The sequence below is a fragment of the Papaver somniferum genome, chromosome 1 (genome assembly GCF_003573695.1).
Source record: "Papaver somniferum cultivar HN1 chromosome 1, ASM357369v1, whole genome shotgun sequence".
NCBI classification, from domain to species: Eukaryota; Viridiplantae; Streptophyta; class Magnoliopsida; order Ranunculales; family Papaveraceae; genus Papaver; species Papaver somniferum.
The window spans coordinates 111,982,287-111,997,531 of NC_039358.1; the positions used below are offsets into that span (position 1 = coordinate 111,982,287).

Sequence of the window (15,245 nt, forward strand, 5' to 3'; positions counted from 1 at the left end):
GGACGATGCATGGCTATTTCTAGCTGAAGTTGCAGAGAAAACCCATCAGTGGGAAACCTATAGGGAAACTAGGACCATGCCACATGATATGGGTAATCACCATGAGTCAGATGTTGATTTTCCCAATGAGCTTAATTCTGGATATAGTGTTTCATACCCTATTGCTGAAAATGTCAATCCATATTCACCTATTTTAGAGGCAGATGTATGGACGAAAAACACTAATGGTTTTGACAAAGTAGGATTTTCATGTATTTGTGATGATGATGATTATGATGATGTTATATTAGAAGAACATGTCTATGCTGAAAATGTTATGGAACCTTTGGGTTCAAATACATTAGGCTTTTCTGCCCCGACCTTCATGAATGATGTTTCTTCTAGTACTCCATATACATGTGATGAGGCTACTGATTTAGATATTGTGCAGTTATCCTGTGAAGAGCATGACTTAGGTAATGTTGAATCTTCTGTTGACACTAATGATCCTATGCATGAAAATATAGTTGATGTGTCTGATTCCATACTTAAGCCACAATATATTGCTTCTTTTGATGTTAATTTGGATATTTCGGATAACCATGATTCTGAATTTGGACTTGTGAAATTGTGTTGTGATGATGAGCATGCTACACAACTTGATTATGATTTAGAAAATGTTGATGTGACTGATAATATTGGTACTTTTGATCTCATGCATGTGAGAAACTTAGATGTCACCTTCTTGCCTAAGTCACAGATTGAGATCATTCCACCCAACCTAGATTTGGTTTGTAACAAAAATTTTAAACCAACTTTTCTGAAGATTCCCAACCTAGGATTGGAACTGTGTGCCTCTCAAGTCCTCTTGGACTATTTTGCATCTAAATACAATACTTTTAAGGAGCCACAGTTGGAATATGCATGTTTGTCCATCCCAAACAAAGTCCATTTTCAGTTAGACCTTGTGAATCCTGCACCCCTAAAATTGTTAGATTTTGTGCTTAAAAGTAAACCTGTTGAAAAATTTAGGTTTAGGGGTGATTCATTCGGTTTTTCACTCTCGCTCTCATTTCAGTCCAATTTTAGTGTTTTGAAACTGTCTATGTTTCAACACTTTGTCTTTTGATTTGATCCTCAACTCTTTAGATTGTTAGTGTATGGTGAATTTTTGTATATAATCCAGTAGATAAAAATTTTAAAAACCCTTTTATTCCTTTTGTATATATTTTGCTAATCCAATATGATCTCGGCTGACATATGTTGGATTCTTGCCCTGAATAACGGAGTTCTAATATTACTTTCGCCGAAATCGGGTATTCTCTTTCCTTTTTCTCTACTCAACATGATCCTCTTCATATGTTGTATTATAATTTTGTTCATATTTTGAAACATTGAGGACAATGTTTAGTTCAGGTTTGGGGGTATAGAGTAGATACCACGATAATATGCCATAATTGAAAACAAAACTCCATCTTTTTGAAAAAATTGAAAAATTCCAAAAAAAAATAAAAAAAAAAATTGAAAAATCAAAATTAAAAAATTAAAAATTGAAAAAACAAAACATAAAAATCGAGCTCATTTACCTTGAAATGTTGACTCTTGTGCAAATATGTAATTATTAGGAGTCTTAGTCTAGATATTTAGGCATCCTGATTCTAGCACAATTCACATAGTGATAAGAAATTTGCACGCGCACGATCTACCAATACATGTATGGCCTCGATCTTCAAGGTGTTTGATAGGAAGTTACGATTGCCAATCACTTTAGAATATTGAACGAAACTTGACTAGCTTGTTCTTTGGTTGGTTGGGATAGAAGGTGGAGGTTACATTAAGAAAGACAACCATCGAATTTAACTGGGTGCATCAAAAAGGGCTACCTCTTGCAAAGTGTCATGTAATCTTTTGTTTCCTTTTGTATATGTATCAAAAGTGTTTGTATGTCCAAATCAAAAAAAAAAAAAAAAAAAACGATGTATATATTCAGAAAAAAAAAATATATCAGAAAAATACAAAAAAATCAAGTATTTGTCAATTCCATCCTCTCTTGTTCCAAAAATAAAAGAGAGTAGTCAATGTAAATAAGAGTCATGTAAATAGTCATTTTGTTGTTTCATTGTAATAAGCAAGGAGGGTACAGCCATCGATGTATAACGCGGGTAAACTGAAATATCACCAACTCATTGGGTGAACATTCACAATTCTCGTAAAGCCGGACAGCTAGCTTGGCTTAGAATTCGGTTCTTAGCCTAAAAACTATCTCTTGGTGATTAGTAGTCATAACTTCAGATCTTTCTTTACACATGTGTAGATACACTTTACACTCTTATCACATGTCTTTTTTTTGTTATCAGTGCTAGGATTGTGCCTTTGATAGCTAGATTGACATCTCCATTTTGCTGTGAGCTTAAACTGACTTGCATATGTCACATTTGATGGAATCTGAGCTTATATTTTGACCTAGAACTTTGTAGGTACGTTCTAAGCAAACCTTCACGAGACTTAACTCGTCCACTAGGGACACTTAGTGGTTTAAAAGGCTTAGTGCATATGCTAAATGCATTCGAGAGACCAGCGACAGTGGTATAGTTAGGATTTCCTTAGTTTTGTTTTACTTGAGGACAAGTAAAATTCAGGTTTGGGGGTATTTGATGAGTGCTAAAAAATGCATATTTCTATATATTTTTCTTGGCATTTAACTCATCTTTTGTGCATTAATTCTACATTTTATCCCATATTCTGTATTTTCTTTGTTTTCAAGAATAAATATTTTTATTAATTAATTTTGCATTTTTAGGTTGTAAATAAAGTTTGGATGAATTGCGGAGCGGAAAAGAGCTGAAGAGTAGTGAAAAGCCGGAAGAATTACGCAAGGAAGCCGCAAAGAATGGAGCGCAAGACCAAAAAGCTAGGAATGGGCTCAAGAAGGAAGAATTGTTCTTAAAGAAGATATGGGCTTGGCATACCCAAGGCCCAAAACCCTTACCCAAACCCATTTTCTATATCCATACCCGCCTCCATTCTCAGCCGTTAGATCGGATCCATCTCATCATCCAATGGTCGCTTCTTCATCGTTCATCAAAATCTGAAGTCCCTGCAAAACACCATAGTACCTAAAGTCCAAGCCTTCAGATTAGATCACATTTAGATCCTACGGTCGCTTCTTTGCCTGCTCATCAAATCTCGATACTTCCGCTTAACACTACAACACCTAACCTCGATCTTCGCCGTCAGTTTTGATGTATCTCGTCATCCAACGGTCTCCCCTCATCCATTTCAATCGCGCCGTTGGATCATTCCATCATCCTATAATCCTACGGTCCAGCTTCGCGAAACATCAAAATCCTCTACACCTGCTCAACACCCTAGTACCTAATATCTATACCCGCAAAACAAACAGCCCCTTCCTCAAACCCCATCGACTCCATCTTCTCTTCCCCCCCTCTCTGCAACAGAACCACCATCCCCTGCCGTACCACCACCTACTCCACTTCCACAACCACCACTACCTACTCCTCTACCACCACCACACCTCCACCATCATCACCCCTACCTTCCTACAGCTATTACCATCTTTATAGCCCCCTAATTCGTCAATTTCTCCCCTGCCGAAACCCTAGGTGAGTGGTTGACGAATTAGTGAAGCTAGAAAAGCAATTGAAGGCATGGAGAGGAGCAGGAGACCGAGGAGAGGAATGGGTTGAAGAGGGAAGCGTCAAATCGCAGGTTTGGTAAGAAAAATCCCTAACCCTAATTTTTCTGATTTGGGAACTTTTTGGGGGAAATCAATTGTACGTCTAATTGAAGCATGGGTTGGTTGATTGGGTTGTTATCAGTGTGTTAGGTGAGTGAATTTTGGATTTTTGGGTACACCCTAGCTTCACTGATTTTTGGGGATTTTTCTTATATGTAACTATAAATAGAGTTGTGATGTGTGTGAAAGGGGTTATGCCTGGATTAGCCAGAGCACCACCTCAGAGGCCTGGACTAGCCAGTGCCCTCAATTATCCATGTTCTGTGAATTTCTATTATAGTTCTTAATTCAGTTAATTTCCATTTCAAATGTTAATTATGTTTATCATGTTTTTGTAATTGCTCACCATGTGTGTGTTGTTTGAATTACCTTGTATGATGTTTATTGTTGTTCACAAGATTAGCATGAGCTAAGTTGCACTGGCTAAGGCTCAAATGAAACCTAGTGCACTGTTAAATGATGAATTGTTAGGATAGTCGTCTTAATGCTTGTCTTGCTTGAGTAATGGGAAGAAGTCAGTGCTCTGATATGCCTGTGATTGGCTGTGCTGTCAAAAGACAGTCAATACTAGGGGCATATCAGTGAGCAAGCTGATTCTCCTCCCATTCTAATGTATGCTTAAGATCCTAATTTCAACCTAGAATTGCATTTCTTGATTAGGACACAAGGTGGATTCTAAGCCCTTAGCTTAACCACAAATCCCTTTTACAGTCACTTATAAATTCAATTCTATTTTGATCCCTGCTCAGCTAAATTTCTTAGCTATCTTGCTGTTTATTTCTTGTATTTTGAAGCTTGCTGTGCACTGAAATCAGTGCACTGCCTTCCCTGCCCTTGGCTCATAGCCTTGGTTCCTTGATGTTTTACCATCTCTGTTTCACTGTCACTGCAACCTTGTGACCTTGCATTTAGTTTTGCATCAATTATCAGCATAGTGAAACTTCATAACACCCCAAGTCCCTGTGGAATGACCCTGTTCTTTCACACAAGCTACAACTGACCCTGTGCACTTGCAGGTATCACTGTAGGCTGTCTTTTGCTCTTATTTTATACATATCCCAAAGCCTACCAAAAATCGTTTACTTCTCTTCAACAGAAGATCCCTAAAATGTCATGTGATCAAGGAGACTGATTTGTCAAGATCTTCATCCGAAAAATCATCCTCAGACTGATCATCCTCAGAGACATGAACATTTTTACCTTTGACAAGTAATTTGGTGTTCTTCTGTGATTTAAAGGAAACATCCTTACCGACTTTGGATGTATGCTCATGGTCAAAGATCTTTAGCTTTCCAACCAAGGTGTTTCTGGAAAGATTATCGAGGTTATTTCCCTCAACGATGGCATGCTTCTTAGACTCGTATCTAGATGGCAGCGATCTGAGAATTTTCATCACAATGTCCTTTTCAGGAATAGTCTTACCCAATGCAAAAGATGCATTAACAATTTTAGACACTTTGTGATTAAACTCATCAAATGATTCTTCATCTGACATACGAAGGATTTCCCAATCAGAATTAAGGTTTTGAATCCTAGCTTCCTTTTCACTGGACTTACCTTCAAATACGATTTCTAAGATATCCCAATCATCTTTAGACCTAGTGCAATTAGACAAATGGTGTTGAACACTTGGGGAAATGGCATGTATGATAGCATTTAACCCTTCAGAATTCTGCTTTGCAGCAAGAATCTCGGCAGCATTATATTCACCCATATTCTTGGGAACGTTTACGTCTCTGGATGCAACAACAGGCGCATCATAGCCATTGACAACATATACCCATGATTGAAAATCACGCGACTGGATGAAGGATCGCATAACAATTGGAGAACTCTCACGATCTTTCCTATTGGAGAACTCTCACGATCTCAATCCAAACAAAGATTGTACTCGTACGATAGAAGATGCAAGATCAGATCACACAACTACGATAAAAATAGTATCGGTCTGGCTTCACAATCCCAATGAAGTCTTTAAGTCGTTAACCTGGTTTTTGAGAAGAAAACCAAAGGTTAGAGGAGAATCGACTCTAGCGAGCACACTAGTATCACACAGACGTATGGGGATTAGTTTTGCCCAATGCTAGATGTCTCCTATATATAGTCTTCAAATCAGGGTTATTCCTTAGTTACAAAGCAATCAATATTCACCGTTAGATGAAAACCTGATTTAGATTCAAGCTAATATTTCTCAACCGTTATATCGAAAACTTAGCTTGTCACACACACTTGAGATATACGTTTAATGGGTTTGTGAAAACCGTTCCCAAACGTGTACGTGTATGTTGGTTCAACATAGTAACCCAAAAGGTCAACCATATGAGTATTTCATATTAACCTTGTTCATCTTCACCATAACTAGTTCAATTGACTCAAATGAACTAGTTAGAGAGTTGTTCAATTGTTATGAGATCTTATGTAACAACACAGGACACAATTGAAACAAAGATGATTCGATTCGATTGAATCGGCTCATGAACCTTATATCCACAGTTTGCATATTGCATTCCTTAGTAATTTAAGTTTCATGTTCAGAGCACATCTTTAGATCATAACCCACTCAAGTACGCAAACAAGTTCGCGGACTTAATACAACCGGCAGAGTTTTCCAAACTCAGCAGAAAATCTCGGCAAGGAGACTTCCGCTAATCGCGGACTAGGTTCGCGGACTAAAACCGCAAACGAGTTTTTGTAAAATCCCAGCAGAAATTCTCGGCAAAAGAACTTTCGTCAGTTCGCGGACTGAGTTCGCAAACTGAGTTCACGGACTTGGCAAAGCCACTTCCTCCGGTTTCTCTCAATCAACAAAGTTCGCAAACTTCGGATTAAGGAATAGGACTTATGCACATATGTGTTTCCACACAATGCTTATATCCATCATTGGTTATATAGACCTAAACTCTCATTCCAACCATTGAAACATTCTTAGAGGACGTTATATAGTTGTTACACTATTTCTCGTCAAAGCGATTTTCAAAGTAATTGAAACATTATGACTTTCGTCTTTAGGTGAAGATAAACCCGATCAAAGCGAAACTCTTTACCAACACATGATTTCGGGATATAGATAGGCGAGATATACTCGGCTCGAAATATCAAATGTGTATGATCCAGTCTATATAGCATACGACTTTTGTCTCATAAGAAGTAGGAGATAGAAGAGATAGACTTTTGAGTGATAGATAAATTCAAGTCTCCACATACCTTTTTGTTGATGAAGTTCCACGGTTCTTTGAGTAGATCTTCGTCGTTGTATGATGAATCTCCATGAAGTCCTTGAGCTCAACTACACTTTTCTATCCTAGTCCGAGACTTAGCTATGTAGAGTAGAAATCAAGACTCATAGTTTTGATCACTAACATTGACAAACATGCTTGAGATAGCAACGCATGCGAGGTCGACCGAGCTATGCTCTAACAATCTCCCCCTTTGTCAATTTTAGTGACAAAACTATTAATACATATGGAATACAAAAAAGATAAACTTTAGTGGCTCCTATTCCATAGTCTAATCTTCAACGTTCCCTGAAATCTTCGTCCTTCCAAGTACTCCAATGATCCCAAAGGTTGTAAGTTTAGCATCACCGTTGTTGAAGATCCGTAGCTATAACAATGAGAGAAATCGAGATTCTCGATCATCATTATACAGTGACATAGTATTATTATGCAACATCAAAGTCCAATTGCATCACGACTTTAACAATAATACTACGGTGATATGTATCACTCCCCCTTAGTCAATACTCCATCTCACATGGAAACCACTCCCCCTCACAGAAATTCTGTTAACAAGAAAACCGCAAATGCAGAAAAACCCCGGGACCTAGTCCAGATTGAACACCAAACTATATTAAGCCGTTACAGACACTAGCGTACTACCAATTAAATTCGGACCAGGATATAGTTGAGCCTTAATCGAGTCTCCCATTGATTAAGGTACAATCGTGCTTCTTACGCCTCTTGAATCCCAGCAGGACTCCGCGCAATTGATTCCCTTAGCTGACATCACACCAACTAAGAATTGCTTCAACTCAATTGAAGACTTTAAACCAATCTTCCTCCCACAGATTAAGCCTATGCATGATTTCCTTTACAATCAAAAAGTTTGATCAAAGGTGATGGAAATTGATAGCATTAGACAAAGTCTAGCTACCCTCAAAATCCAGACCTATGCAACCCGAAGTGCAGCCTACATTATTATTCACCTCATAAGTATAAAACTTGTGGAATCAACAAAGTTTGAGATGAAGAGAACTTTGATGATTTCTATCTATCTTGATCGAGTGAGCAGCTCAACAATCGATCAAGATCAGGATACCCGAGTTATCAAGAAAAGATAACTGGACCTGGCTTCATGAATCCCTATGAAGTCTTTGTAGTCACTAAACCCTAAAAGGGTTAGGAAGAGGATGACTCTAATTACAACTAGGACACACTAAAGTAGTATCGGGATTCAAATATCCCAGTTGCTTGGAGTTCCTCTTTTATAGACATTCAAAGCATAGTTGTTTTAGGTTTAAGCTAAGATAGCTTTGGAACCAAGCAATCAATATCCACCGTTAGATGAATCTTTGAATTTGATTTACATAAACAAGATATACACTCTGGTCAGGTGAAACCGTAACCAAACCGTGTATAAAGATTATGTTCAAGGTGGTTTGACGGAACTAGCCGATTTGAACTTAAAAGCTTAACATTCATTTTCATGAATACTTAAGACATTAACCATGAAACACAATCATGTGATCAAACAAGTCTAGTGTTTTTAGAGAATTGATCAAATGCTAACTATCTCGTAGAAATAATTTATTCGCACTTGAAAATAGCCGACATGGTTATTAGGTGTACAAAGTACAAATACCATAGTCGTTCGTGAGTCAGGTCTGTCACAGTACGTGTACCGGTTTGTGAGATAATAAGTCAAACCAAGTTTCGGAGTTCACAGAACTATTTAAGTATGCGTACCGGTATGGATACCTTAAGACTATGACCGGTTCCGGAGACCACAATACTATTTTGGTACGTGTACCGGTTTGGATAAACAACCGAGTTCCGGAACACATAACTCTTCTAATACATGTATCGGTATGGATACTAACCCGGTTCTGTGACCACAATTCCTTTACGGTTTGCATACGAGTATGCGTACCGATACGGTTCATGATTTAAACAGATTTTTACATAATGTGCATAAGGATACGTGTACCACAAATCTGCAAGTCGATATATATCTAGTACACTACGTGTACGAGTACATGTAATACGGCTTCACACTTATAACAGTTTCCCCAGTTTGTAAGCTGATAACACTGTCTTTTATCCGAATATATAGTAGTTATATATTTTTCTCTAAATCGATTCGAAACATTCCCGAATAACATCAATGGCACATATCACTGTTCCAGGCTATTTTTGAATAATAAAACTTGAATCATGATTTTGATTGCGAACAATAAATTGTCCTTAACAGAAATTCATCAAGTATGAACAAATTTTCATTAAGCTAGTCATTATATTCCGAAAACTAATTATCAAGATAAACTTGACTCGAAATTCTTGTATATGCATAATAGTCTAATTAGTTATGCGACAGCGTCTCAAAGATAAAAAAGTGAATATAACTTGAGAAATATGTGGTTCAGTCTTCACTTACCTTTTGTTGATGAAGTTCTCCAAAAGCTTCGGCTGATCTTCACTTTAAAATGGTAGAATTGCAATGATGACTGCCGTAATCCACTGTTTCTCAACTACATTTATATCCAAGTCCGAGACTTAACTAATTGTAGACTAGAAATCAAGATATAGTTTTGACAACTAAATTTGATAACAACCTTGAGACAGTTACACTTGTGAGTTCGACCGAGCAATGCTCTAACAAGTATTACCCGTTTGGACCTGTTAAAATTCCAATCAGGTAATTACCCGTCGAGCCCTAAGTTGTTAATGGGCCTAACTTCGGGACCCGGAACAGGACCTGAATCTGACGGTTCTGGTTTCGATTCTGGGTAATGGGTACCCATTGACAGCTCTAATGTTAGTAAGATCAATTCAAACTTCTTCAGAGCATCACGAGTGAACATCCACATACGTCCATCACGTTGTTATAGATCATGTCCCCTCTGAAGATACAAGAGTCCAATGAGACTCATTAGTTCATCAATGCCTAAGCATGTCATGGACAATTTCCTAAAACATCTCGCACCACAGACTTAGTAGTAAAGATTTCTATGCATTGTAATACCTCTGATTTGGCATATAACGTTCGCCGATTATAGTGGTTTGTTATTTCCTAACACCGAGGCCTGGTGGGTGCTCTTGATTAAGTAGTGGAAAAAAAATTCTCAGTTAAGCATGCTCGTCGGGAGTAGTCACAGGATGAATGACCTCTCGGGAAGCCGTTGCTGGATAAAACAATAGTGTCATTAAAAATCTCTCACTGCTGGATAATCGAAGTGAGGAAATGGGAATAGTATCGATGGTAGTTGGGATACAACTAGTGACGGGTCGCTTGTGCTCGGGTGGAAGGGTATGCTGGAAGATTATGCCAGATACTGGTCTCGCAAGAGGTATGGAACATTTATATTATACTTTCAGCACAATTGGCTCTAAAATTGGCAAGAAGCTTTAAAGTTAAGCGTGATAGGGTGGGGGTAAACTAGGAATAGGTAACCTCATAAGAAGCTTTTGTTGAATGACACGCAACGATGCTGCTCAAAACCCCATATTATAGGATGATCGCGGTGGCTAAGTGGGAACAATATGGGTGGAGGGTCGGATCATTACAAATGGTATCAAAGAAAACAACGGGTCACCTGTCGAGGATGAGAGAGTGCGTTGGACAGGTTGGGTCAGCAACTGGACTTGAGACGACGGCTCCAATTTAAGGTGGTCGTATTGTAATACCACAACTTGGCAGGTAGGGTTCGCCGACTAAAATATAGGTAATAGTTTGTCATTTCCTATCACCAAGGTCTTTTCAGCACAATGGGCTCTAAAGTTGGAAAAAAGTTATGCAGTTAAGCGTGCTCAGCGGGAATAGTCCAGGGATGGATGACATCTCGAGAAGATGTTATCGGATGATTGCAGTGGTGCCCGTTGAAAGCTTCACACTGCCAGATAACCGTAATGGCAAAGTGGGAACAATATCGACAGAGAGTCGGTTCATTACAAATGGTATTAGAGACAACGACGGGTCACCTGTCGAGGATGAGAAAGTGTGTTGGACAAGTTGGGTCAGGTATTGGTCTTATAAGTGGCAGGAAACATCAGAGATCTGGGGTTAAATATATTTTAGGGCCGAGGACGACTACAATTTAAGGTGGTGGTATTATAATACCTCAATTCCTCGGGTAGAGTTCGTCGATTGGAATATAGGTAGTGGTTTGTCATTTCCTAATACCGAGGTCTGACGGGTACACCTGTGTGAGAAAAACTTCTCAGTGAAGCGTGCTCAGCCGAGCGTAATCACAAGATAGGTAAACTCTCGAGAAGCTGCTGCTGGTTGACCGCATTAGTGCCATTAAAAATATCACATTGTCGGATAACCGAAGTGGGTAAGTGGAACAATATCGATGATAGTTGGGACACAACTAGGGACAGGTTTCTTGTGCTCGGGTAAGAGAGTATGCTAGAATGGATAACCGAAGTGGGAAAGTAGGAACAATATCGGCTATAGTTGGAACACAACTAGGAACGGGTCTCTTGTGCTTGGATTGGATAGTATGCCGAAAAATTATGCCAGATACAGGTCTCGTAGGAGGTAAGGAACGTACCGAGACTGACATGAATTGGTTCAGATGCGTTATCATACCCACTCCTATACCGGTTCTGATTTTCATTCCCATTTCCTGTAACACCTTCACCGGTACTGGTTCGATTCCGATCCGGATTTTTCGGTTCCGGTCCGGGTCTTGTGCAGCCCTAGGTACTAGGTAGGATTCTTTCTTTTACACCTCGTATTCCTAATCTTAATCTTAAAGGGGATTTAAAAGCTGCAGAACCGGTTCCAGTTTCGACTAAACACAATCGAGTTCCCCCGTTTAAGTCTTGTATGCAGGGTTCTAAGCAAAAACCACAAAGACATTATTTTTGGAGTTAAAAGATATTCAATTTCATCTTCTGCCTGCACAAGTCTTGATCTTACCCTCCTTCTGATTATTTAGGGCGTTCGAATTCAGCACAGGAGCTTCCGGTTGCAATCATGACTGAGGTAAATTTCTTTTATCCATCTATCGATATATTTATCTCCTTTTATTCATAGAAGCTTTTAATTCGATATACATAAGTACGAAACGCATCAAACTCTGAGTTTTAGATCAAATTATAATTAATGATAGTTGGTAAAATGCAGAACACATAATGTCTAACAAATTTAGAAAACCCTAATTGATGAATAACCCTAAATCACATTGAGGAGATTTCATTGAAAAACACGGAATAACAAAACCTAACTAATATATGCTAGAAGATACACCTTATAGGATTATTGGTACTATTAGTATCCCATATCATAGATTGAGTAAACTAGATTTGTGACGCTCGTAAGTTAGGGAGAATTGGTTTGTTGTTGAAGCCGAAATTAGCATACCAGTGGCGTTGAAGTATAATAGTGCTTGGAACCTGTCATTAAAGCAAAAACAACTATTCTAGAGCTAGAAAATATGGAGATGGAAAGCACAGATAAAATGTCCTGTTTGATTGATAGATTTGTATTGATGTACTTTGTTTATATGCATTCTGATGTGCTCAAGTGGACATCTGGTTGCACTTTGATGTTGTATTCTTGTCTGTAGTTATGATTATTGTAAGACAAGCATGTAATGAACTATTAATTGTATGTTTTGCAGTATTGGGTTAGCCAGGGAAACAAATGGTGCGACTTCTGCAAGATTTATATTTCAAACAATCCTTCAAGTATAAGAACACATGAACTTGGTACGCGTCACAAGGATAGTGTCGCTAAGAGGCTCGATACTATGCGAAAAGACAATGTCGCCAAGGAGAAGGAACAAAATGAAGCAGCACGTGCTCTGGAGCAAATCGAAGCAGTAAGTTTACCAAATTTAAACTTTGCAGTTTTGTTTCTCATATATATTGTCATGTATGCTTTAGCGGATCATGAGTGATTTACCATTACTCAAATTCAAGTTTCAGCACTCAGTGACTTGTATTGATATCCAGTAGCATCATAGTAATGTTCCCAAGAATATAAGGTTTTGTTTGTGGCCTCTTTGGTAGAGTGAAGAACTATTACACTGCATGTGATATGGTCTATCACCTTGACCTAAAAGTCTAGCTATGTTTATCTCAAAAGCAGAAACAAAAGATTGCCCTATATGAGTCTGACTTTCATCTCTATCCACTCTCTTCCGAGAGAATATTCTTGTTGTATCTTTTATTTTGTGGTGCGCTTTCAGTTGAACTGATGTATGTCTTTCATTCCGACTTTTTTTTACCAGAAAGCTAAACGCAGCTATCAGAAGGATTTAGCCGCTGTTAAAGAGGTCAGGGATTCAAATACTCGTGCTGTAGAAGCTCAGGAGGAGAGTGTAGGCGCTGGTCGATTTTCTTCAGCTTCCAGAGGTGGTAAACATTGAAATTGTTGTATCAATTTACTCTTTTGTTACTAAGAAACCTTATTTATAGAGTAGCAAAGGTGTGGTGCACTGTGCATAACCCAAATAGATACCCTTAAAATTATGAAAGTCTTTACACAGTTGGATTCTTTATGGTGGTCAGGAAGTCCAAATGATTGGACACCAGCGGTTGGTTGCTCTCATTCCTCCTCAAGGATATGAATGATATGCCTTAAAAGGTCAACATGGTCGAGCTGTCTCATAGTGTGTGATGACTGGATATCTAATTCAAGGCACCATATGATTAACGGTATTACTGTAATATTGTTGTATTGCTTCCATGTAACTTAGCTCTTACCATGTAATTTAGTTTGTAGGTTGCATCAATGAACTTGGAGAGCTGCTCGACCGGGATGACCAGATTTAGGTAGTTCGCATACACCATGTTCACTTGCATTTTTAGTCACTTTGGATGTTACCATGTTCATTTGTTGACTATTGATGTGGTTTATTAAGTATTGATGTATGTTCTGTGAAATATTTTAGGTTTTATTTTGTATAGTTAACTGAAATAGCTTCAGATGATTGCAGACTGGGTGCTTGATAGTGTATCAGGCTATTACTACAATCAACTGAATGGATATTATTATGATCCGAACTCGGGCTTCTATTACTCGGACGCAATAGGTATTTCGCTCAATACATAGCTTCTACAGAATCTTCTTTTTGTCTCTTATTTTATTTTGTTTTCAGTGTTCGATTTTTTTCTGATATTGGGTTGAACCAGGTAAGTGGGTGACACAGGAAGAGGCGTTTGCTATAGGAGGCTCAGCCCAACCTAAACCGAAAGGTTCACTTTCAAAGAAGCCATTATCAGCAGCTTCAGAAGGTGGGAGCAAAAGTATTGGTGGACCGGCTCCTGGATTGGTTATTCAGGGGTCTTCTGTAAATCCATCGAGGTCAGATAAAAGTGCTTCGTCGTCAGTCGCTGTCAATAAAAGGAAGAGGCAAGAGGAAAAGAAACCAAAAGTGGTGTCTAAAGAGGAAGCAGCTGCACTTAAAGCCAGAGAAGATGCAAAGAAACGAATGGAAGAAAGAGAAAAACCCTTGCTGGGCCTTTACCAAAATTACCGACTTTAGATTGTGGTAGAACGGATAGAGTAGCAGTGTATCAAAATCAGTAACCGAACTGGAGTGCGCTTATCTGCACCAGTTCAGTCAAGTTCCTCCCCAAATCAACAACTGAGGACATTCAACCTAACTGTCTTTACGTTTGTAATTTGTTGAATATTCCAAAATAGACTAGCAAAGTGAATTCAGTGAAACTATCTATTGATAATTCTCTCTCTGCAGGTAAAGATTTGCATAATCGATTTTGCAATAAGTAAACTATTGAACGGAAGCTCTCTCTACAGAATTTACGTTGCAGTTGCACAACAGGTCCCGTTCTCTTTTATGCTTATGTCAAATGTTATGTTTAATATTCGCGCAGTTTTGGTATATTTTAAAGAAGTGTCGTTTTTCACATGAACTAGCCAAAAAAATTCACAGCCATTCTTGGCTTATCAAGAGTGAGATATAAAGAGGTCTGCCCATGTTTATAGAAGACTCTGGTCAGAGTAAACGGCAGTCATAAATTTAGTACCAACCCTCCCAGAAGGTTCAATGAAATAAACATGTAGATGTTTTGTTAGAGCGTACACAGTGGTGCGAGTATAACCAAAGACCAAAGACTAAAAAAAAAGATCAAATTTGAGTGTAGTCCGTCATGTGGCGTAGTGGGAAAAGAGTATATTTGATCGCGCGTTGATAAAGCTTACGCCTGGAATCAGGCGTTGATAAAGATAACACCTGACATGGGGCGTTTGTAAAGATTCCGCCCGACATATTCAAAAAGAAAAATAAAAATGGGGCGTTGATAAAGTTAACGCCCGA

General features: G+C 38.5%; 1 protein-coding gene across 1 annotated transcript; it reads left to right on the plus strand.

Moving 5' to 3' along the window:
- Positions 1-11,741: 11,741 nt before the first annotated feature.
- LOC113296706 (zinc finger protein ZOP1-like) lies at positions 11,742-14,662 on the plus strand. The gene is made up of 5 exons (XM_026545026.1): positions 11,742-11,944; positions 12,582-12,782; positions 13,194-13,317; positions 13,902-13,997; positions 14,098-14,662. The coding sequence occupies exons 1-5, from the start codon at positions 11,936-11,938 to the stop codon at positions 14,448-14,450; spliced, it is 783 nt and encodes a 260-aa protein (XP_026400811.1). The 5' UTR covers positions 11,742-11,935; the 3' UTR covers positions 14,451-14,662.
- Positions 14,663-15,245: the final 583 nt, after the last annotated feature.

Bases quoted from the DNA above. Each gene is read 5' to 3' on its own strand.
- LOC113296706 (XM_026545026.1), top strand. The intron at 13,318-13,901 runs GTGGTAAACATT...AGATGATTGCAG, and splicing joins ATTTTCTTCAGCTTCCAGAG to ACTGGGTGCTTGATAGTGTA. The intron at 13,998-14,097 runs GTATTTCGCTCA...GGGTTGAACCAG, and splicing joins CTATTACTCGGACGCAATAG to GTAAGTGGGTGACACAGGAA.